At 38.2% G+C, this 23253-nt stretch overlaps 1 protein-coding gene across 2 annotated transcripts; it reads right to left on the bottom strand.

The window, feature by feature from the left end:
- Nucleotides 1–2111: 2111 nt before the first annotated feature.
- TWF1 (twinfilin actin binding protein 1) lies at nucleotides 2112–18645 on the bottom strand. 2 transcript variants are annotated; one of them, XM_027710834.2, is made up of 9 exons: nucleotides 18539–18645; nucleotides 15392–15469; nucleotides 12709–12887; nucleotides 11415–11510; nucleotides 9778–9882; nucleotides 5124–5249; nucleotides 4784–4934; nucleotides 4243–4364; nucleotides 2112–2676 (listed from the first exon to the last, which is right to left on the bottom strand). In XM_027710834.2, exons 1-9 carry the CDS (start codon nucleotides 18561–18563, stop codon nucleotides 2506–2508), a joined length of 1053 nt encoding a protein of 350 aa, XP_027566635.1. In that variant the 5' UTR covers nucleotides 18564–18645; the 3' UTR covers nucleotides 2112–2505. The 2 variants fall into 2 exon arrangements, with proteins under 2 accessions (XP_027566635.1, XP_027566634.1); XM_027710833.2 differs by lacking the exon at nucleotides 18539–18645 and adding an exon at nucleotides 18078–18186.
- Between the last annotated feature and the right edge of the window lie 4608 nt (nucleotides 18646–23253).

The following is a 23253-nucleotide window of genomic DNA, read 5'->3' as shown; positions in this document are numbered from 1 at the left end:
CAGGAGTAAACTTGATAGATTTTAGGAAAAGATCAGATGCTTCTCATTGCTCTGTCAGGAAAACAGGCCTGGAGAGGCAGCCGGCAGCGCAAGACTTCATACGATTCTCTTTTTGGGGAAAGGTGAAGGGGAAACATGCTCAGGACACGACTCTGCTGGTTGGTCAGGGGTTTGTACACCCCCACAGAATATTTTCAAGTAAAATAACTTAGAATGTCTGGTTTGGGCTGAACTCTAAAGCAGCTCATCATAAAGGCCGTTGCATAATCACTTAACCAGCTCTCATCGTCCTCCAGATTAAGTTTTCCACCTTCTATTCTCATCTACCTAGGGCAGGATTAGGAAAAGAAACCCAAACAAACCCCCCCCCCCCCACAACATGCACATAACTGTATAGTGTCAAACTGATCATTATTTAAAACATTTAGTATTAAAAAGTTGAACTTCTTTACTGGCTAAAGAAAGCGTAAAGATGCACCCTTGCTATGGCTGGCACATGGGCAGGAATACTAAATTCTAACAAAAAACTCTCTAGCAGTAATTTTTAACTGCTTCAATCAAAGGTTTTCTTAAAACTAAACCAAACAAAAAAACCCAAAGTGAATTAGGTGTGCTGCAAAGATTCAGAGTTCAACTAAAAATACATTTAATTACAGTGTACAATGAGCTGCACACAGTAACCATATTTAAAAAACAATTACACTTCCCTGACATGTAGTACATAGCAGAATCACTTCAAAGACCAGGTCCTTACCCTAGAGGGAGAAGGCAAGAGGCAGGAAAAGAACACAGTGGCTAAGGGCAAGCAGGAGATTAGCTGAGGATCTACTGAAGTGGACTGATGTAGTGTGTAAGATCATTGAAAAAAGCTGAAATGTCAAATTTCTACTGCATATAAAAAAACCACAGTAAAACCAACTATTGCAATCTTCACATTATATAGTGCAATCTCAGATGTCAATAACAAGCTAGTATCTCTAAACAAAATAATAGATAAAACAAATTTTATCAGGAACTAGTAGTGTCAAAGAATTATTTCCCTAAAAAACCTAGGTTAAAAACTGTCTTCCACCAGCTAAACACATGATTCAGCTCTATAACGTGTATATCCAGCAGCTATGATAATACGCAGTGAACCAAGACTGGCAACTCCCATGTAGCTTTAAAAAACCCCAAACTGACAAAACTCAAAAACCACAGAGCTCACATACAAGACACTAAAATGCAAGTCCTCACTGGAGAATATAATCTATCACTAGTTTTTGCCTCATCACACAATTTTAAATATTTAAGGTCATCCAATACTTGATTTCCACATCTAATTCTCCCTTAGTCCACTTATTAAAATAATCTATTTTACCTCTTCCTATTAAACACATTACTTACAGTTCAATCAAGTTTAGACTATTCTGGCTGATTTTAGTATTTTGGAGAAGGGAAGCAGGGAGGGAAAAAAACAGACAAAATCCTAACCAGGTGCTTGCTGCCAGCAGTTATTCAAGACCTAGTTGGATTTCAGTTACTAATAAAGTTCAAACACTTAGGAAAAGTCATTTTCAGTGAATACTGCAAACACAGTAAGATCTCAATGATAACTCACCATTATGAAGCGAATCTATTTCAATTTTTACTGAATTTACACATTTTTAGATCTGAGTGCACAGATAATTAGATACTTTAGGCATATTGCTTTGAAAGCAGCTTCATAATCTACTGAGTATACTAACTCATGCACTTTTAATCACCTTTTACTTGGTCATTCGGTACCTAATATGTAAGGCTTCGGAGTGATACGTAAGACTGGAAAAGCTAGTGGTTTTTATGTTAGATTTCCTTAAAAGACAATTCCATGAAATTAGTTATAAATTTGAGATGACCAAGCGTTTGCATAGGAAAATACCCAGCTATTCCTGAATACTTACATTAATTTAACAATAACTGATTTTTATCTTTTCCATTACAAGAAAAAAACAAAAGGAACAAAACCAAACCAAACAACAACAAAACCCAACAATGCATCCTGTCAAAATCAGAGGAAAACCTTCTACTGTACTAATGTCCATAAGTGCTACAAGGAAAAATAAAGATTTAATTGGGACAATGCTATGTCATCTTTATATGGAAAGTCTTACATGTTTCAATAGGCTGTGCATAAGAATACGGCTGCAACTTGCCCACAGAATACATGAGTTTCATAGTCTTATGTCTGTAAAGTTTATGATCACATGTACAACTATTAAATAATGGATTCTAAATTAAAATAAATGGGTACTAGCTTAGTCTTACTTTTATAGCTTTAAAATAATTAGCTCTTCTACATGTCATAAAACATGGTCAACAAATATAATCATGTAACAATATAAAAAGTGTTGAGGTCAGAAAAGAGAAGAGTAAAAAGAGCCTTTTTCCCCACTAGAATCTATTAATGGAATGATTTCAGTTCATTACCAAAAGCCAGAAATTAGTTTCCTACTGTAATAGTTTAACAAATATAAACAACAGTTTCTAATCACTAGGTGTTTCAGTCTCTGCTGGACCTCTGATCAGTCTTCGTATTCCCCTCTTCCCCGCAGGACCTTTTGGTTTAGCAAAACTCTGTTTGTAAGCATGTTGTTTTGGATGAACCTCTTCATAAAGAAAGTCAGCAGTTAACTCATCACCATTATCAATTTCAATCTGGCAGGAAAAAAACCAACATTTATCATATTCATATTAAAGTCAAACTTAAAAAATATTTTGAAATTTTGCTGAAACTAAATACTATATTAAAACCGTATGTGCAATAATGTTCAAAGTCATAGCATGGAAAGTTCTCCAACTTGTGCCTAATGCCCTGAGAAATCTTGGATAGTTTTTCTGAGAATCCCCTTGATTCTTACCAGTATTAAGTGTGACTTAAATTATTTTCCTGAAATATAAGCACAACTACACAAGTACATCTGCCAAGAAGAAACTGTTTTTGTCTCAAGCTTTAGCACAGTGCACCTGTTAACACTAACCAGGAGAACACATTCCATGCAAAACTAGTGCTTGTTTACTTGTTTTAAGTATTCACACATTTTAAGAATTAAAAGTTTTCACTACAACATGCTTTAAACACTAATTGTAAAAGCAATGTGCATATATATTGTTGTCTCTTGAGAAAGAGGGGAAGGAGTATAAACAAGCTTATATTATTAGCTGGCTACTGCCGCTCAGCAAGTATTCAAGGCGGGGGAAAGGTAAAATAAGTTTAATGAACAAAATGGAGGAGTGGGTGTTTTAATTTTCAAAATTTAGACATATGAACCCGAATAGAAAGAAAATAGTGTTCTCAAGCCAAACTCCACTGTTTTGAAATGCAAGAATTTAAAATTCAGAGAAATGCTTTGGCCCTACTCTGCTGAGCATTCAACACTTCATGCCCTGCCAACTGTAACACTTAACAGACTTGCCAGCCACAGTTTTGCTGTTACAAGTACATGCCTCAGAAATTTCTGTCTACAGGAATTTTCAGGAGTCACATGGTGCATTTATTTTGTTGTAGAAAGAAAATTTCTGAGAAATAATTAAATATAAAAACACATAGCAATAATCTATCTAATTGATGTCATCTCAGTAAAAATGGTTAATATTAACTCTGCTATTTTTTAGAAAAACATCATCTCAGAAACCAAGCTCTCGCACAAATGTTAAGAAAATAACTGTAGGTCACAACTGGACCATTTCTATGGTCTCTGCTCTGGAGGTGAGAAGCAACTTTTTGCATAGCAGTACAATCCATACAGTGTGAAAAGATCAGCTTACTTGAAAATCCTTGTTTGCCTCATCAAGGACTCCTAAAATAGCAGTTCTAATTTCCAGAACTGCAGCTTGAAATTATTTTGAAAATCCTTACATAACCTTGGCTTTAAGGGAATTTAGTTTTCAACAACAGCAATATGTTGTGCTCCAAAATATGACTCGGCTTTGAGTAAGAAATCATGTTAGTTCTTCAAAGTACACTCAAACACTTCCTTGATGCACAAGGATGTACTTGTTAAAGATCTGAAAGTGCAGAAATTATGAAACAGAGAAAAGCTTCCAAGACTTAACTTTGTATCTGGAGCTTCATCAACAATTATTTCCTGTTCAGGATAAACTTTAATAGTTACAGAACATTTTTCATTGTTTAGAGAAGGTGGTGACAGAGACAATTACAGTTTTACATGAAGAAGTGAAGAGAGGGATGGAGAAACTACCTATACACCCCAATGCACTTACCTTTCTAATTATCTGCATCCACAACTGTGTTTCTACAATTTCTAACAGTGGACTTTTGCAACTAGAGTAGAGCATTCGTTCTCGTATACTACAGGTATACCCTGGCATAGAGTAGATGAAAACTGCAGGGAAAAAAACAAACAAACCACAAATCAAACCATAACTACACTCCATCAAAGCTTTATCATAAAATCATTTACAGCACAGAGGCATTGGAAATCAGCTATGCAGTCTGAAACGGAAAAATGTAACACCATTCTGGATCTTTTTTGCTTCAGCAAGTGTTTAATTTCAAATGGGGGATAAGAGAATGGCCGGTATTTATGTTTTGACATTTATGGGTGTTCATAATCCAAAGGGATAGCTCATTACTTTCCAAACATAAGGACTCTCCTTCACAAGACACTTTCACAACCAAATGACTCTGAAATTTATGATCATGCTGACAGATTACTTCTATGACACATCTTTCTCTGCCTCAAAATTCCTAAAGTATTTGAAACAAGCCAATGAAGTTTCATATTGAGAAATTTTCTCATACTTATGGATTCCAAATAGTCTCCTTCATGTGTGTGCTTATACAGGAAAAAGTGGTAACGCGCAGCATCCTTTGGAACTCTTTTTGGCAAGTCCTTAAGTTCAGTATCAAGTGTGTTGGCCAAAATAATAGTTTCATTTTTCATATCAATTTGCTGTTAACAAAGCAAACATGAATACAGTTAATAGGCAGAAAGCAAACCAGAGAACATAACAGGATGAAAAAAATTTTATTTAATCTAATAAGAGTAATTTATCAGTGTACTACAGCAACACATGTTTAGCATGCAGGTAATTTATTTTATACTCACTATTAAAAAATAGTTAAAATATTTTATACTTGCCAGCTGTACATAATTGAGTTTCTTATTTTTCAATTTCTCCAAAGCCTGAATAGCTTCTTTAGCAATGGGGAATGCTACTCCTTGCAATGTTTGATGCTTGGTGTCTACACCAACGTCTGCCTGTACCTGGAACGCAAGTTAACTGAGATGTTAAAAGAAACCTTTGCAAGCATTCGTTTGGTTTCATACAATGACTGGTATTGCATATGGTTACACACAGAGTTAGCAGTAGCTATTCCAAGAGTAAAACATCTCAAAAAAATCATCCCTATATACAAGAGATTTGCATTTTTTAATTTACAGGTCATGCTTGTTTGCTAACCTGAGAAGTTTCATATCTCTGAAATGGCTCTGCTTAGCAGAGCAACAAAATCATCAGAGGGAAAACTGGTTCAAGTGTCAGTGAAGAAGCCCTAAGTTAAATTCTGGTATAAAGATACAATAATCCAGGAGGAAAAATCTTGATTTTCATATGCTGTTTTATACTTTTGAACTGACAATATTGTTTATAAACTTTGTTGTATAGTGAAGAATTTTAGATCAAAACATAGATTTGATTTCTAGGGAGTCAAAATTTTTGGAGGAACAGAGAAATTATATCTTATGAGACAAACTGATCTTCTTGAAAGAAAAGAACAACTATTCCCCCTCCTGCTTCAACACACTCCCCCAAAAAGCCTATAGCAAAACCAAAGCAAACAAAATAAACAAACAAAATCTTCATTTCTTAAGGATTAGACCTTCTAGAAGGTCTAACACAAAGAAAAATTCAGCACAAGCTAAAAAATTTTTCATAATCCAGTTACATTAGGCACAAATTATTTGAGAGAAAAGGACAGTTAATTTAAAGCCATTTTTCAAGAATTTATGTTTATCTTAATATTCATGTAGTTTCTCTTAAAATCAGCTCTGGCCTCCAATATTCTCCAGTCTTAATTTATTGTCTAAGTACTAGCTTTTGAATATATTAACTTTCTTCTATGATTTCTCAAATACATTAAACATTGATTATGAAGGAGCAAAAGTCAGAAAAGTGTACCAGATAGAAAGTGTGGGTCTTAGATCTATCAACTAGATCTATCAACTTATTCAGCTTTAATTAAAAAGAGATGCTAATGAAGTATGAAACAAAATGATAAGAAAAATAAAAAACAAAGGTACTTGTAGCAACACTAGATTATACTCCAGATTTTGAAAAACAACTTGTCAGCAACAAGGAAAGAGGAAAAGAAAGCAGGTGGAGAGCTTACTTTTGTATAAAGATGGATAAATTTATGAATTAGATTATAGAAAAAAATATTTGCAAAATATATCTGCATAAAACCCTGATCAGTAAATGTAAAATTGGCATCACAAAAATAATAAACTGTAATAAAATACCATACTACAGAAACCACATTAAAATACAATTACAAAAAAAAATGCTTCAAACTTAAAAATGAACTGTGAAGTGTGAGAGACAGGCAAGGGAAGAGAGTAACCCAATATAACTCCAGATACAAGAAAACAAACAAAACCTACTTGTTCATATTGCAACATATTTCAGACCTTTAAAGCAAAACAAAACCACCTAAGTTGATTATGTATATTTAAATTCACACCGTAAGATTTAGTTAGTGATGGCTGCTGAGTGGTGGATAAAATGCCAGATGAAATTTCCTGTGAATAAATATAAAATAATGTACGCAGGAGGAAAAAAAACCTCTCATCTACCTCTCTGGTAATGGCGTTGAGCTAGCTACTACCATTCAGGAGCCAGACCTTGCAGGTCATTCCGAATATCTCTGAAAATAACCCCAAGCAAACCAAAAAACAATCCCGAACACTCCCAACCCACAAATGAAATGTTATGAATTGTTAGAAAAAGAGAACAGAACACATCATTACGCACTGTAGATATCAGTAACATGCCTGCATCTTGAATACCACATGCAGTTCTGGCTTCCCCATCCCTCCATCTCATAAATTATATAGCAGAACTGGAAAAACTGCAGAGAAAAGCAAAAGGATCAGAAGTATGGAGTGCCTCCTTGAGGAGGAGGAACTACCTAGATTAGGACTCTTCAGCCTGGAAGAGATAACTGATAAGGAAAACGACAGAGGTCCATGGATATAGAATCATAGGACAGTTTGGGTTGAAGGGACCTTTAAAGGTGATCTAGTCCAACACTCCAGCAGTGAGCAGCAACATCTTCAAATAAACCAGATTGCTCCAAGCCCTCTCCAGCCTGACCTTGAATATTTCCAAGGATGGGGCATCTACCACCTCTCTGGACAACCTGAGCTAGTGCCCCACCACACTCATTGTAAAAAAATTCTTGCTCATATCTAATCTGAACCTGCCCTCTTTCAGTTTAAAACCACTAGCCCTTGTTCAATTGCAACAGGCCCTGCTAAAATATCTGTGCCCTTTTTTATAAACCCCCTTTAAGTGCTCTGTAAGATTTCCTTGGAGCCTTCTCTTCTCCAGGCTGAAAGACCACAACTCTCTCAGCCTTTTGTCACAGGAGAGGTGGTCCAGCCCTCTAATCATTTTTGTGGCCCACTCCAACAGGTTCACATCTTTACTGTGCTGAGGACCCCAGAGCTGGATGCAGTGTTCCAGGTGGGATCTCACCAGCGCAGAGTAGTGGGGGATGATCACCTTCCTTGACCTGCTGATCACACTACTTTTGGGGCAGCACAGGATACAGTTGGCTTTCTGGGATACAGCTGGCTTTATCTAAGGGGAGGAGGAAACTGAGGATTGACTTAAAGACTTTTCTTTGCCTTCCCCACACAATCTGTGGGGTTAACAGAATAAATTAGTAGATAGCAATCAATGGTTCTTTATTTACACAGTACTCTGTCAAGCTGTAGAATATGCTGCCATAGGATCTGCAGCCAACAAAAACTTTATGTGGATTTAGAAAAATGACAAGTCTAGATGATGGATGAAAAACCCATTAAGAACAATTATACAGTAACACGTCATCTTTTGTGCAGGAAGATCCCTCCCTGCAAATGTTGAGGCAAAAAAGAGTATTTAAAGTAATTATCATGGCCTTCTTGCCCTGCTCTTACATGCTTCCTAGATTTCTGCCGTTGTTCACTCAAGGACTTGACAACAGACTAGGTGATCCTTTGATCTGACCCAGTAAAATATTTCTTATGATAATTATGAAAGAATATACATATGGAAAACTTTTTAAAATCAGAAAGCTTTTCGTTTTCTAAGTCCAATTACAGGCTTTGTAATGGTAGAAACAATAAAGACAAAAATAACGTAAATTAATGTATTGTGAGACATTTCTAACAAAGCCAAAATGGCAGCAATCTTTATGTGTTTATCAGTTTATGTGTCTCTGAAAAGCACAGCTATTGCTGTTAAAGTTTCGTTTTAGTCTGGATGAATCAGCTGTTAACCACATGGTATGTAGTGCATAAGAGATAATACTAATACCAGAGGTGACCGCCGATCCCACTGAAGTTTTACATTCATTAATTTTATTTTTTAAAAGCTGATCAAGTAAAATGCACTGTTTGATGATGGTGAATGCATTTCTACATCGAATTAATTAAAACCAGAAATGAAAAATAACGAAAGACACTACTGGGAAAAAAAGTCAATAAACAACAAAGCTTCAGCAAAAGCACAGTATAGAGTGAAAACATAAGAGAAGATACACAGCTGAATTTAATATGATGGTTTCCCGGTATCCAGCTGCAGAAATAAATCATACTTCAAATACACGTACCACAGCTGTAAAATACAAGTTTCGAAAACAAACAAGGTCAGCACATGACCTATTTTAATATGCATCTGTACACAAACAGTGATCAAGTGAAGGAAAAATGTGAGAAAAAGAATCCTCTGAAACTTTTCAGACACTAGCTAGCTGGCAATCATCAAATTATTTGGTTAAAAGCACTTGTTAGAGGTTTTTCTAAAAAGTGTTCGTAGCATAAGCAAATCAGTCTCTTAAAAAGACTTGGATTGGATTTCTATTTTATTTTTATTGGAATTCACTTCCTCTCAGTCTTAAAGATAAGTGCACTGGTGCTGGAAGCTAGGTATCTCTCCTTTAGGAATAAGATTGCTGAAATACTCCTGGCAATCATTCACTGCAATAGTTGCTATTTTGTGTTTTCTCTACAATTTCTGCCACCATGGGAAATGTATGTGGACAATCACAGAATGGCTGAGGTTGGAAGACCTCGCCAGAGGTTATCTTGTCCAACCACCCTGCTCAGTCAGGGCCACCTACAGCCAGATGCCCAGTTCTCTGTCCAAACAGCTTTTGAGTATCTCCAAGATGGAGATTGCATAACCTTCCAGGGCAACCCATGCCAGTACTCTGTCACCCTTCCCAAGGAAGCACATCCAGTGATATTAAAAGCCAATGCTGCAACAATTAAGCTCTGCAGTTGCCAAGCCTCTGATTCAGACATGAGGCCTTTCAAACTCAGCAAGATCATGCCGCTCCAACTCGAGTCATCATCATCCTGCAGTTTCAACTCCTTGAGAAATAAATTTATATTCTCATCCACTCACACTTCCTAAAACTTTCCATTTTCTGCTCTGCCTTTTTTTACCCTAGAAAGATATTTCCCTACAACACATTTGGAACTCTGCACCCTGTTTCCCACCCAAGCTTGAAGATGTTCTAGGTACCTCATTAATCTTAATTTGTCGAAGTTCCTCTTCTGCTGCAGTCAAGGGTGCAGGGGAGGATTGTGATATCAAATATTTTTTATATCCGTTCAGTGAAACATCATCCTGAAAGCACAATATCAATATTGAACATTTTTTTTTATAATAGATAAATAGTTTTCTTCAAAGATTTTCTATGCAGCAGTACAAAAAGCAGTTATTGTCCATACATTTATGATCATTTTATTTGAACAGAATACAAGTGTAGGTGCATTTGCAAATTCAGCTCATCCACAACAAAGTCCTCTGGGCTGTTCTTGTTTTACCATGGGTAGCATTTCCACAATCAGTCCTTAATTACCTTGCTAATTAAAAAATTAGCATTAATGAAGACTGTGTCCATGAAGTTCTTCAGAAAAAAATAACATGACCTCTACCAGTAAACCCTCTTAGCAACTTGGTTATCTACTTCCCTAGAATACAGCCTCTCCAGAGAGGTTTATTTGCATGTTTGTTAGGATAATGAAGCCTCCATGACAGGTTAATGCTAAATATAACAAACTACTCAGTGAGCAGCAGAATTATTAGCCTCATGTCCACCACAACAGCCCATCTCTCTTTCACAGGCTTTTTCCCACTACAATATCCTCTATTCTTCCCCAAACCTCCAACTCCTTCCATTCCTTCAGCACCAGCTTCCTGTCAACAGTGGCAGTGCTTTGGTTCAGATTTTTTCAGATGAACTGATTAACAGGTCAGACAGAAAATAACTGATGCAGTCTTTGCTGAAAGAGGAACTGAGTAATTATAATTTGAATCTCTGTGTAATCTCAGTTCTTATGAAAACTATGAGAATTCTTTATCTCTGAGAATTCTAACTTGTATTTCTTTTAAAACTGGCAATGGATTAAGTCAGAACTGTCTGACATCTGCTTTACAAACAGGCAGACATCACAACCATGTAAAACTTGTTTCTCACAGAAACTAAGGTAATAGCTCCATATTTCCCTACGTGCACAGCACTTGCAGCCTTTGCAACATCCTTTAGACACTTGTTAGATTTCATATATGCACCTTTTAATTATCTTACCGTAAGTGAACACTCAACTATTACTATTTTCATTGAACAAATCAGTAGCTACTAAAAGTCTGTTTCCCAAAGTCAAGATGGCAGCCTTGCATGTGAGGTACATTCTATGGCCAAATCCTAAAGAACTGACAACTTCATAGCCTTAGTTTAAGAGAAGAACATTTGTTTTCAGGTGTTAGCTTACAGATCACTGTTCTAGCCCATCCAGAGCCACATATCTAAAGTGGCTTGTGTATACAACTGGCCTGGAAGTTAGTGTTACAGCTTTTAGAGGACTCACATACATGCCGTGAGATTAAGAGAGGTGCCTATTATGTTTAGATTATTTAGTTTTCATAACTTAACTATTTGAAGCAAGGGCTTCTTAGCCTGAAGATATTACCTATACTTAGTAACTTGTCCAAATGAGATCAAATACACTTGAACATTGTAATAATACGCACAGCTTTTAAGTCTTTTTTTTCCTTAATCAAAAAAGAGCAGAAACACCCCAAATTCATACCAGTAATATTAGCTAGTACATTTAGTATTTAAAGTCAATGTCCTGACTTTAAAAAGAAAAACATACCTGTACCGTTCCAAATACTTCATCCTTAATGTGACCACCTCCAAATTCTTTCTTAAGTGTTGCTCGGGTTGCTGCATATAACATTTTTTGACGAACCTAGCATATAATAAAAGAGTGGGGGTTTGATTTGGATACTTTTTTGCTCTTTGGTGTACAAAGAGAATCTAACACGGTGTACTATGTCCATTAACTAGTATCTTTCTTGAACAAGTATTTTAAATGTTGGAATTGCACTATAATCTGGTAGAGCTCTGGATCATGATACTCACACGTGCTATTAAATTCACCAGGTCATGATACTATGTATTATTATCACAGTAATTGCAAAACTGAATTGCAGCTTTAGTAAGAGTATGAGGGTTTTTTAAAGTGGGAAAAAAGTCAACACAATCTTTACTAATTTTAAATGGGAAAACCCACAACTGTATAGATCTTTTGCCACTGGTCTGTGTACTAATGGATACAACAGACAGCGAAAGAGCAGACTGGAAATAATAACTCGTTATTATTTTTTATTTGATAGTGACTCCAGATACTGATGGTTCAACTACAGAGTAGAAAAGTTATATTTGCTCCCTATCAAATTGTGTCTAACATGGTCACTTATTCCTCTCTCAACAGTCTCATCTTCCCACCTTATTTAACCATCATGACATCCTCTCCATAATACTTCACCTTTTCCACAATCTTCTCTACGCACTTCAACTTTCAGTGTCTTACTATTTCCTAACTACTAATGAAAGCAGTAGGAATACTGGAATAGTTTTACTTTCTGTCTTCCCTTATCTCACATTCCCAGAACCTGCACACAGTATCTTAGTTTCTCCTATAAAACCTTAACTCTAAGGAGTTCCTCTCAGTTCCCTCCTATGCTCTTGAATTACTGATTAAGAAGCAGTGTATTCTGTGGCAAGCCAAACAGAATATAAACAGCTTGAGCTCACACTATAATCCTTCTCTCTACGATAACACCCATTAAGATTTCTGTCCTATATCTTTTCATGAATTTTTATGAAATACTGACAGTAAGACAGACAAACAGGGCAAAAAAATTGCACTTAGTGCTCTAGTCAGGCTAAAAATATATTGGATCATCTGCACTCCATCTAGGCCTACTGATTTGCTCTTCAATCAGCTTCAAGAAACATTTTTCCAGTTTTCTTGTGGGAATGTAGAGGGAAGGTTGGGGAATGCTTCATTCCTTAAATCCTTTTGCTTCATATCTAGGATTCAGATCAAATGGCCCTGTTGAAAAATCACCAACAACATGAAGCCTCTGATGCCTGTTACTTACAGGAGAGTGATCAGGTGACCATGCAATAAAGATCCATTCATATCCTTGAGCATTCTGAGAATCTAATCTGTATAATATATAACATGGTTGCTTGTCTTCAAGAAGGGGAAGGACAAAGCAATCGTAATCCTTTTCCCATGATCCAACTGGCCGTCTAGAGGATCCCACAACAAGCTGCTCTACAACCAATAAAAAGCTACAGGTTAGCAACAACACAGTTAATATTGTTTTTCAAAATTAACAATTAAAATAAGCAGTTAATTGGACACTTTCATAATTATGTCCACAAGAATGGGAGTCAAGAACAGTCAACATGAAAGCAACTGAATTCCTATAAAAGCTGTGTATATTCAAACTCTAACTCACTTTAACCAAAATACAAACATTTGAAAAGTAATGTGCTGGTTGTTATCAAATTCTTTGATCTGAAGTGATACTACTGATGTTAATTTTTTTAGCAGCACATACACAGAAGGGAAATAAGAACTGTCTTCTGCCAGTTTATTTTTAAACTGAAATGCCTAAGTACAAATGAGAGTAACCTTTCAAATTTTAGAATTATAATTATTGATGCTCATGCTATAAAATATTAGTGTTTGCACCCATTGTAAGGAGTCAATAACTCAGTTATACAGTGAAAAGAGTCTGGAATGAATATGCTTGCATTAATCACTTTAACTTGACTATGTAAGTAGATAAACCTCTTTCTAATACAGCTTCATAGCTATGGTCTTTAAATGACTGAAGTTGTTTATCATGTATAATTGGCTTAAGTCTGTATAGAGTACTTCAAATGGTATTTAATTATGTGAACAGCTGTAGCAACAAGATTTTTCTGTTATTTATGCATCATATCTCAGCTTCTAAAGGAAAGTATTAGTATACTGTCTTATAAAACATTTATCAGCTTCCCATTACGTACTAGCCCCTACAATTGAAATAGAAATACCTTGTTTAAATGGGATCCTACAACAGTTTGAGGACCATCGTAGTAGCTAGTATACAAGTTATCTTTTCAGAGTCTAGGACTTAATTTCTAAAACTTCAGACAAAAGTGAAACAGTATACAAATGCCTCTACAGCAAAATTTCAAACAAAGGACCCTTCCACAGTAACTCATAGAACATGAACAGCTCAGGGCAAGGGTGTTTGGCCTTTCCCTAAATTAGATGTGAAGTATTTTGAAGTTGTACACCTAAACCAGAGTATTCAGAATGTACTCACCAATTCTGAACTCTAGGTGGATTTATACTTACCTGGATTTAAGACACAATCAGTGGAACGCTACTGCCCTGCAGCAAACCTCCTCTCTTATTAACTCAGATTAGCAGAACTCTTATTTGCCTATTATCTGTTGACTAAGGGCAAGGACTAAGGACTATAATCTGTTGCTGAAAGCTCCTACAGACAGATGAGGCAACTGTCCTTCTTTCAGTATTCTGGGAGTTTTACAGGTTTCTTTTCGAACTGCAGAAAATAGTATCAAAGACTAGATTTTGCTTCTATATAGAGATGAAATTGATATATATATATATAAATATATGTACATGTATACATACACACAGAAATGAAAAAAATAGGGAAAGTTTTCCATTTGTATCTTATTTCTAGGCTTCATTTCATATTATAAATTTGCATATACACAAAAGTATATAGTTTTTTCTTGCTTAATGGGGAAGAAAAATTCAATGGTATGTCAACATTTACTATCTTATGCTACTGAGACTTTACCACTGAGTCCTGCCTATAATATTACTACTGCCACTTCCTTAAGGAAAGCTATATTAAAATGTCAGAAGACTTTCTAAGTAAAGCAAACCTAAATAAAGTAACAGTAGGTTATTTGCCTAACAATAAAAGTATGTATATGTATATACATACATCCAGCTAACAGCTATTTCAGTGTACTGTAAATGAATGAAGTCAAGAACAAAAATCTTCAAAGTGGACAAATTACACACTTGAAAAGATGGACTAAACCATCTTATACAAACATCTTATACAACCAATCTGCATTTCTATTAAAGAAAAAAATAATTATATATTCTATCTTTCAATGTTTGCAGCCTTGATCCCTTGCCAAGAAGTTCAAACTCAAGTTCTGACAGAAATTATGTAATTTTCTATTTATACATACATGTGAGTTTTAATTTTGAAAATGTATGTAAAGTTACAGATTTTTAAAGATATTTTCCATGTAGTCAGATTACTACTTAAATATCTGCTTTAATAGGACTTTCTACATGCAGCTGATCCCAGCATAAAAGGCAGATAAAATTTACAGTTCATCTAAGGTGACTAGCTATTGTGTAAGACTAGCTTTCTGTCTCATGAAAGTAACCAGAGTGCTAAAACACCACACAGGTGTAGAAATTTTCTTTCCCTCTACTCTTTCTTTACTAAGAGATAAAAGTAAGCCCATTTATATTATCCATATGATAAATGGATCCAAGCAGTTATTGGTAAAATATGACATTTGGGAGAAAAATTCAAATGCAAAAATACAGTAGCATTGTAGTAAAAAGCTTAGCATCACTAAAACTTAAATTTTAACTTTTGTATAGGAAAGACCTTAGTAACATTAAGTTTGGCAAAGTTTTGTTTTTAAAACAATTGTAGGCCATTAAAACAACTAGGAAAATATCTAAAAGAATCAGGGAAAAAAGATTAAAATTTTACTAACCATTATCAATGACTATTTTTAAAAGCCTATATTGTCCATTTCTTGCACCAACAAAGATGTCTTTAACACTTCCACTAGCTGAAAAAGAGAAAATAAAAGTAATCAAATTAACACATTTCACTTCCCTTGGACAAAGAACATTCATGAGGGTAAGAACAACACTGGAAAAACGTACAACTGGCCCTTTGCTAGAAAGTTGGACTGAAAAAGGAACACAGGAGTGATGCTCCTCCTATTCTGCATACTGCTCCAGCCACCAGCATGCCACAGAAAGATGAAAGCCAACATTATGAAACCGCTCTGCTTTCTAGCATACCATATGATTTTCAACATTGTGAAAATTAAAGATGACATCTCATCAATCTCAGGTTTCAGAGTTAACACCTGAAAATATAATATGATGCCTCTCAAATTACGATAGCTTCATGAAGTCTGGAGGCTTAGTACAAACTTTCAGACAGAAACTTTACACCTGCCAGGAAAATGTTAGAGTTTGTCTGGCAAAAGTGATGATCTTTCCTGAGTACACCTTTCCAAAGAGTACCAGTGAAAGCTTCCACTCATTGCTCATCTTTCATACCACCTTATTTCCTTGTGTGTTTGATGACATTGTTCAAGCTCCAACCTATTGCAGTGGGATAGGTTTATAATGAATTTACAAAGAAGTAACTAAAATATTTTTGAATGTCTGTAAATCACATAGACAAAACACCATAAACGTACAGACTCGCTTTCCTAAGCACACTGAAGAACTGTGCTTCAGTTGCGGGAAGATCATTCTTATCTCAACTGCTCTGCTATATAATCCGAGTGCAAATCAGTTTAATTATACCATGGGCAGGATTTATTGAAGAACATTTATTGCAAGATGGTCCTTTAAGTAATCTCACAGCATAGATCATTGTACCAGCAAAACAAACATCAAACCAGGAAACATATAAAATGGATTATTTATAGTCAGGTTGAACAGGTGGTATCCAGCAACATTACTGCCCATACTCAAAAGATTTTACATTTATGTCCATCCAAACGATGCCAGGCCCATTCTGAGAGTCCAAAATGGCATGGGAGGGAAATACTATGTTAAGCAAACTGAACTGCATCGGGTTACCAGTTCAACCCCAGTTTCGTCCCAGTTAGTATCTCCCCACCAACCAGTGCAGACCCTCCCAGTAATTTGCTGCTAGCTTATCTAATCATCTCTGCTGGTCCTCACCATTCCATTGAGCAAGCAAACATTGCACCACTTTCTAGACCTTTTGGTTCCCCCAGGACTTTTTTTGTCCTCTTCTTGTCTATTATCTTTTTGTTCCTTATTCTCTCATTTCAACTCTGCGCACCAAAACAAGACCAAAATACAGCAGTCCCTACACCAATTTCAGAACTGTGACAGCTCCTCAAAGAAACATTTTGAGACACCTCTGAAACCATCTTACTATCAAATTATCTGTGAGTTTTTCCTCATAAAGACTTTTAAATTCATAACAGAATATTATTTTCTACTTAAACTTTTTGCATAGCAGAGGCCTACAGAATCAAATTTTGCATTTATTTCACAAATATTTTACAGGGAATATTATTTTTAAATTATTTAGAAGATTGTGAACATATTCTGTTGTATTTTCCTACAGCTTAATGCATTCTGTGACTTCCTACACTATCTGCAGTGGCCTGTTTGAAAGTCCAGTCCTTTTAGCAACTGCCTGGTACACATCACTGTGCCCATGACTTCATTTCTGTTTCCAGAAAAGAGCAGCCCATGCTGCCAAATCTTGTAATTGTTTATGAGTGACAGTAGCCTGTTTGTAGCTAAAGCCAGCAATGGCACAAACAGAGCTATTCCTCTTCCAAATTGCAGAAGCTTTGCTGCAAACAGGACTCCTGATTAGTGCCTGCTGAGGCCGGATCCATGCAGGAAAGCTGCAGAGTTCTCCACAACTCTCCTCAGAGGACAAATGATTCTCAAAGACATGAAGGGGAGCAGCAGAAGAGGGAATGAAGAGCCACTAACGCTTTTCTCTGGACTGGAAAAAACAATTCCAGATGCACCTCTAGCCTGAAAAGGGTTGACAAACTTAAAACAGGCAGCTGCAAAAAGACCAAAGACTGGCATGCAGAGGAAGGAAAAGAAGAAAAGCAAAAGGGTGCAAACTACATACAGCCAATGGACAAAAAAGGGCATAGACGAACAACTAAGAGCTGTCGTGGCTGGGACAAAAGTCACCTTCAACAATAAATATGGGAGAGCAGGCAAAGTACATGGTACTAGTCACTGAATACACAGATTGCAGAAATCGAGACAGTAAAACCCGACCCCTCCATAATCCTGCAGTATAATCCCTGCTTAGCAATTCTGTGATTCGGGGGACCTGCTAATACTGTGAAACAATACGCTGTCGTCTTCTACTTGGTCTTCGCTTACTCCAAGGCCTGGAAACACGGGGAGAAAACGTTCCCATGCACTTTTCCCCTTGGTGGCCTCCAGAGATGGGCTTTTTAGTGGACTCTCCTGCTCCAGGGTTCCTGCTTCTCCTCGGGGCTCCAGGAGGGACCCGGCAGCGATCCCCGGCATTTCCCTCGCTGTCCAACCCATCCCAAACCCGCGGCGGCGACCCCGAGCAGGCGACAGCCCCCGGCTCGGCGCACACCCCGCCGCGGCAGGAAAACCTGCACCGGGGGAAGTTACCTGAGCCTAGGGTGGCCCTCCCCGCCATTCATGGGGCTCTGCAGGGAACACTTTCCAAGGGGGAGGATAGGGGCAATTCGCCGCGCGGATAAACCCTGCGGGCTTCGCCTCACTGGGGACAGAGCTCTGGGCTCGACCCCGAGGGGCGTCGGCCGCCGGGGCCGAAACCAGCAGCAGTTCCCCCCGCCCGCTCGCCCCCTTCCCCCCTCCATCCCGCGGCGCAAACGACGGACTCCTCCGGCAGCAAACAAAGGGCGCAGCAGTGGGAAAAACCGCACCGGGAACGGCCCGTTAACCGCCCGCCGCGGCCGCCTCCCCCCGTGCCGCGCCCCGACCCGCGGGGAAAGGCGCTCCGCCCGCCTCCCGCCTGGCTGGCGGGGGACAGGAGAGACGGGGACCGGCTGTCAAGAGGAGCAGCGAGCACCGCGGAGCGGAGGCGACGGAGAGAGCCGCGCGGGTACCTTGTATGCCGGTCTGGTGGGACATGTCGCACCGCCGCTCCGGGACACCGCACCCGCCGCCGCCTCCCGCCCGCCCGGCACAGCCCGGCCCGGCCCGGCCGAGCGCACGTGACGCTCCGCCGCCACTCAGCGGCCGGGAGAGAGCGCGGCGCCTTCCGGGCCCCGCCGGCCCGGGCCGGCACGGGGGCTGCGGGCGGAGAGCACCGCGCTGGCGGCCCTGCCCGGCCCTGCCGCTGGGATCACCCCCCTGCCTCGCCGCCCCGTGCCCGCTCCTCCTGCCAGCTCCTCTCGGTGCTTTAGAACGGGGATGGGGCGCAGCCCTCCCTTCTCTTGCTGCCTTTCCTCTCCTCTCCTGTCGCCCTCTTCATCTGCCGTCCCAGAGCCTGCGGGACACGGGCATCTCCGGCGCAGCGCCTGCGGTCATCCTGCCTGGCAGGAGGGGACATATGCTTCTCCCTTCCCGGGCTGACCGAAGTACTAAGAAATAACTTAGGTGAATTTAGTTAATCTGTAGGAGTCTGCGGTGGAGACCTCTTGCTCTTGGTTGGAGCAGCGGGGAAGGAGGCATCAGGTGTGACAGCAGGCTGCCTGTGTGTACTGTAAACTTTATATTGAACAGTCCTCGACAAAGAACCCACAAGTCAGGGCACAGAGCCCAGACCCCCGGCTCGCTCAGATCAAGCCCTTGCCCCTGACAAGGCAGTCTTTCTCTGTTAATTTTGCAGTACTTGGTACATGGTGGCACTGCATCAGCAGAAACAGTGGAGATTGTTCTGCTTCACTGTGGATCTGGCAGGTGAGCCACTCATCTGCCTAGGCAGGGCATGGATCCAGGCAGAGAAAGGATACATCTCCTTCTCAGGGCCCTATCCACACAGCCAAAGGCTTTTAAGCCTTTTCAACCTGTTTGCCTCAGCTTTTTCCTTTAAAGTTTTCTGTGAAGCAGAGTCCTGCCTCGTGATTTTAAGCATGCTCTGAAGGTAGGTTTGCTTTTTTAGCTCTTTCCCAGGCACATCCGTCTACAGGTTGAGAAACACCACCCTCTTAACAACAACAAGATGGGTACTGTATCTCCTTTAAAAATCGCTTTAGTGCCATGTAGTCAGCATTTTTAATCTGTGCTGTGGTCTGAATTAGACTCCACAGGAGAAATGTGCATGCTGTAGGCACTTAATGCTGATGATTCCTTCAGATTCCTGGGAGTTAGCAGGTTTTATGGGGTGCTATTCAACCTGAGAACCTAAGTACTGTAAGAGGGTATACCAAATATCCAGCCCAATGGACCAGGCAAGAATTGAAGAGTAAGGCAAACACATGGTAATCCTTCCCTGGTTCACCTTCCCAGCCTCCAGAGTGCTGCAGCTCAGGAATTTCTGAAGTCAGCTGTGTTGATAAATGTGAGTGCCTGCACTTCGTCAGATCTCCAGTTTAAAGAACATGAGGGATTTAGTGTCCTATTTGGGAAATGTAAAATAGCACTCTTACTATTACACGAACTGTGCCGTGTAATGCTAGTCCAGCAAATGCAAAGTTGGTATGAAGACACGTCATCAGCTAATGAGCTGGGACTAACAGCAGTTGAGGAAAAACACAAAGCTGCAGTTTATCTTTCTTCTAGCAAAAAGGATGAAAGAAACAGGGAAAAGACTTAATGTGAAACCAAGAAATGAGAGACAGGTGGTGCCTACCACCTCAGAGATCAGCACTAGTTCCTCTATTGTAAGCCTCCAGTACCATAAGAAAGCAAGCCTTGGAGAAGAGTTTTTTCAACAGGAAAGGAGTACTAGAGATCCAACCAGAGAGGCAACCAAAGATGTGGTTCTGTCACAATTACTTTAAATCACTTGACCCCACGCCTGCCCCAGATTCTGAGTTCTTAGTTCCTCCCTCTTTTGGTGTTAGTGCTTGTAAAGGATAGGGAGGTTTATTTGTTAGCATATGTATTAAGTAACTTTTTTCTTTTTATTGATTAAATTTTATTCCCTGTATTTGAATTATTTTTTTCCAGTAGATAGAAGATTTTTGTATCTAATTAAGGCTGTGATTGTTTTGGTAGAGACAGCATACTGTAGTTTCCCAGGTTTTAAAAAAGATTTTTTTAACTGAATAATAAATGACATTTTGAAAAAGGAAATACTTTTAATAGACTTTGATGCAATATTTTCTGTGTGACATCTGGGTCTTGTTTTCAGTGTCTTTATTGTCTTTCCCTATACATTTACTTCTTCATTGATTTAACAATTCTCTATTCACTTATGCTTGTTTATTAAATGCTGTCGTTATAATCTCTGTGGAATCATCAGTTCATTCAGTTCATAGTTTGCTAATGTTGTGTGAGCATTTTCTCCTGTTGTAATGTTGCCAGGAAGGCCTGTCCCAGGTTTGACTATAATTGTCCACCTGACAATGAAAATGCGTGTATTTTTTTTACATACATTCTTATTACTGCATTCTGTGCCTATCTTGAGGTGACACTTAAAACATTAAACTCATTTCCAACAGCAGAGGAGTGAAAACCTTCTTTGTACTGGGCAATATTATAATTTCGTTTTCTTGCTGTGGAGCTCCATTGCCTGTAGATTTCTATCCTGACACTCTTCAAAACTTCAGCTTAGATTATCTTTTCCCCCATCAGCATGTTCTTCAAAAATAACCATATTTTAAGATAATTAAAGTATTAGACAGTCCATCAGCAAGATGAACTTTCTTCTATATAGACTAAAAGTTAATATAGACTACTTCCTTCAAAAATATGTGAAAACTTCACTTCTTTAACTCTGTTTGCTTCTAGTAATCTCCATTCCAATGCAATCATAGGTAGCTAAACACAGAAATTAGAAACCATACCACTCTTAGATTTCCTTATAACTTTGAGAATATGTGGAATGTGTACCTAGCAAATGGGCTTTGATTTCTGAGCATGCCGTTGTTATCTTTTTGTAAGCCTCAGTATATGTAGGTCTAATCAACCAACACTCTATGTTCAAATCAAATAACAAGGTATTACTTTGTGATGATCAGAGTTAATGGATAGTATGCTATTAAGAATTATTGCTGTAAGAACTCATTGCTCTCTTGCCATTTGAGCAAGTGTTTTTCAGTACAGTGTGGACAGCTCTCACTTTATGTTCATCAGTAAGTTTTTACAGTAGGAATATATCTCTTAATTTCTTTATGCTGTGAGGCATTTCTGTTCATTTCTCATAAATTGGCAAATAAATCATTTAACTCCTGTATCTTACTATCCAAAATCTGAGGGACTTTTCTTTCTGGCTGCTTAAACAGCTGACACAGTAAGTGATTTCTGTGGGTGGCCAGGAACATGCTAGAGAGACGACTGTTTTAAATTGAATTGCAATATAGTAGATAGCCAAGACTGAGATACTGGGGCTCTCCTAGCCATTGCCATTGATGAAAACAAATTTGCAGCAATAGGTTTTGCGATCCTAAAAGTTGTAGAAAATTGATTTTTGTCATGTTTTGGGTATGCTTTGCTAATAAGATGCAAATATCCTGTGAAATAAACTGAACAAAGCACAATTGGTGGGACTTCCCATGTTTCTTATATCTTTCTGTTCTGGTAAGTACTTCCAGACATTATTAAGGAGTTGATTCTGAAAATTTTTTTTAAATATCTGTGTCCATTTCTAATCCTTATATGCTGATCTGGTAAATCTGTAGATAGACATTAGACACAGCATCTTTGCATCCTCTATGCACATCATAATGGACAATATCACAGTCAAATTGTTTCGTGCTCTCAGTGATTTTTAAATGACAAAATTTCTCAAATGTTTCTAGTTCTTTTATATACTTTCCCTAGTAATAGTGATTAACTAACATGTAAAGACCACTGTAAAATCACTGTGCAAAATGATTTGTGATCCAGTCATCCTTTCTGCCGCTCTTCAGGTTTTCTGTTCTGCCTCCATGGTGTATTGTTTGAATGCATTTCTGAAGTGCATTAAACAGTAAGATTGGTATCTGTAGAGTTCTCTATTTTGCCATTTCTCTTCAGTGGGAAAAATTGTTTTCATTATTTAAAACCTATGTGTGCTTGTTAGTTATTGATGACATGTTCCAAGAAGTTTCCTTGTGTAAAGCGCACAACAGCTTTTTAGGAATCTTCTTACATGAGGTTCAAAGAGATTCTCAGGTGACAGAAAGGAAGAAAAACTTGGTTAAAGACCTGGACAGCTCCCTCAGGCCTTTTAAAGAGATTTATAAGTCACAATTGAAATTTTAAGCTATCAGGACCAAGCTAGTGCATGTATGCCTTCTTCCCAGACCATCCTATGTCTGACTAAAAATACCAGGATTTTAAATTAGACTGGAATTTAGGGGAAGACTGCACAGAAAACAGGAGCAGGACATGATGTACTCCAGTAGGACAAGTGGCAAGGTATATTACATTGCTGTAGCTCAGATTGAAGATGATAACAAAGCAGTAACTGAAGCCACATTACTGTTTTCATTCAACAGGAATGAAGCCAGTGTTTTGCCACCAAAAAGAAGCTTCACTTAAATAACACATATTAAAAATTGAGACCTTGTATTGGAAAAAACTCCAAGACAAACATGAAGTGCTCTTTGTATTCGTGTAAAACTTTTCTCTGGATCTCAATCTAGAAAATTTTTTCTAATATCAATTTATTTTTTAGGAGACTGAGTATGTTTGATGTCTTCCAGCAGCCTCTTGTTGTGTGTTTACATGT

The sequence above is a fragment of the Pipra filicauda genome, unplaced genomic scaffold (assembly GCF_003945595.2).
Source record: "Pipra filicauda isolate LSUMZ 115617 unplaced genomic scaffold, ASM394559v2 scaffold40_size4127951_pilon, whole genome shotgun sequence".
Lineage (NCBI taxonomy): Eukaryota > Metazoa > Chordata > Aves > Passeriformes > Pipridae > Pipra > Pipra filicauda.
Note: the sequence above shows the minus strand (reverse complement) of the source record. Positions and strands in the feature narration are given on the sequence as shown.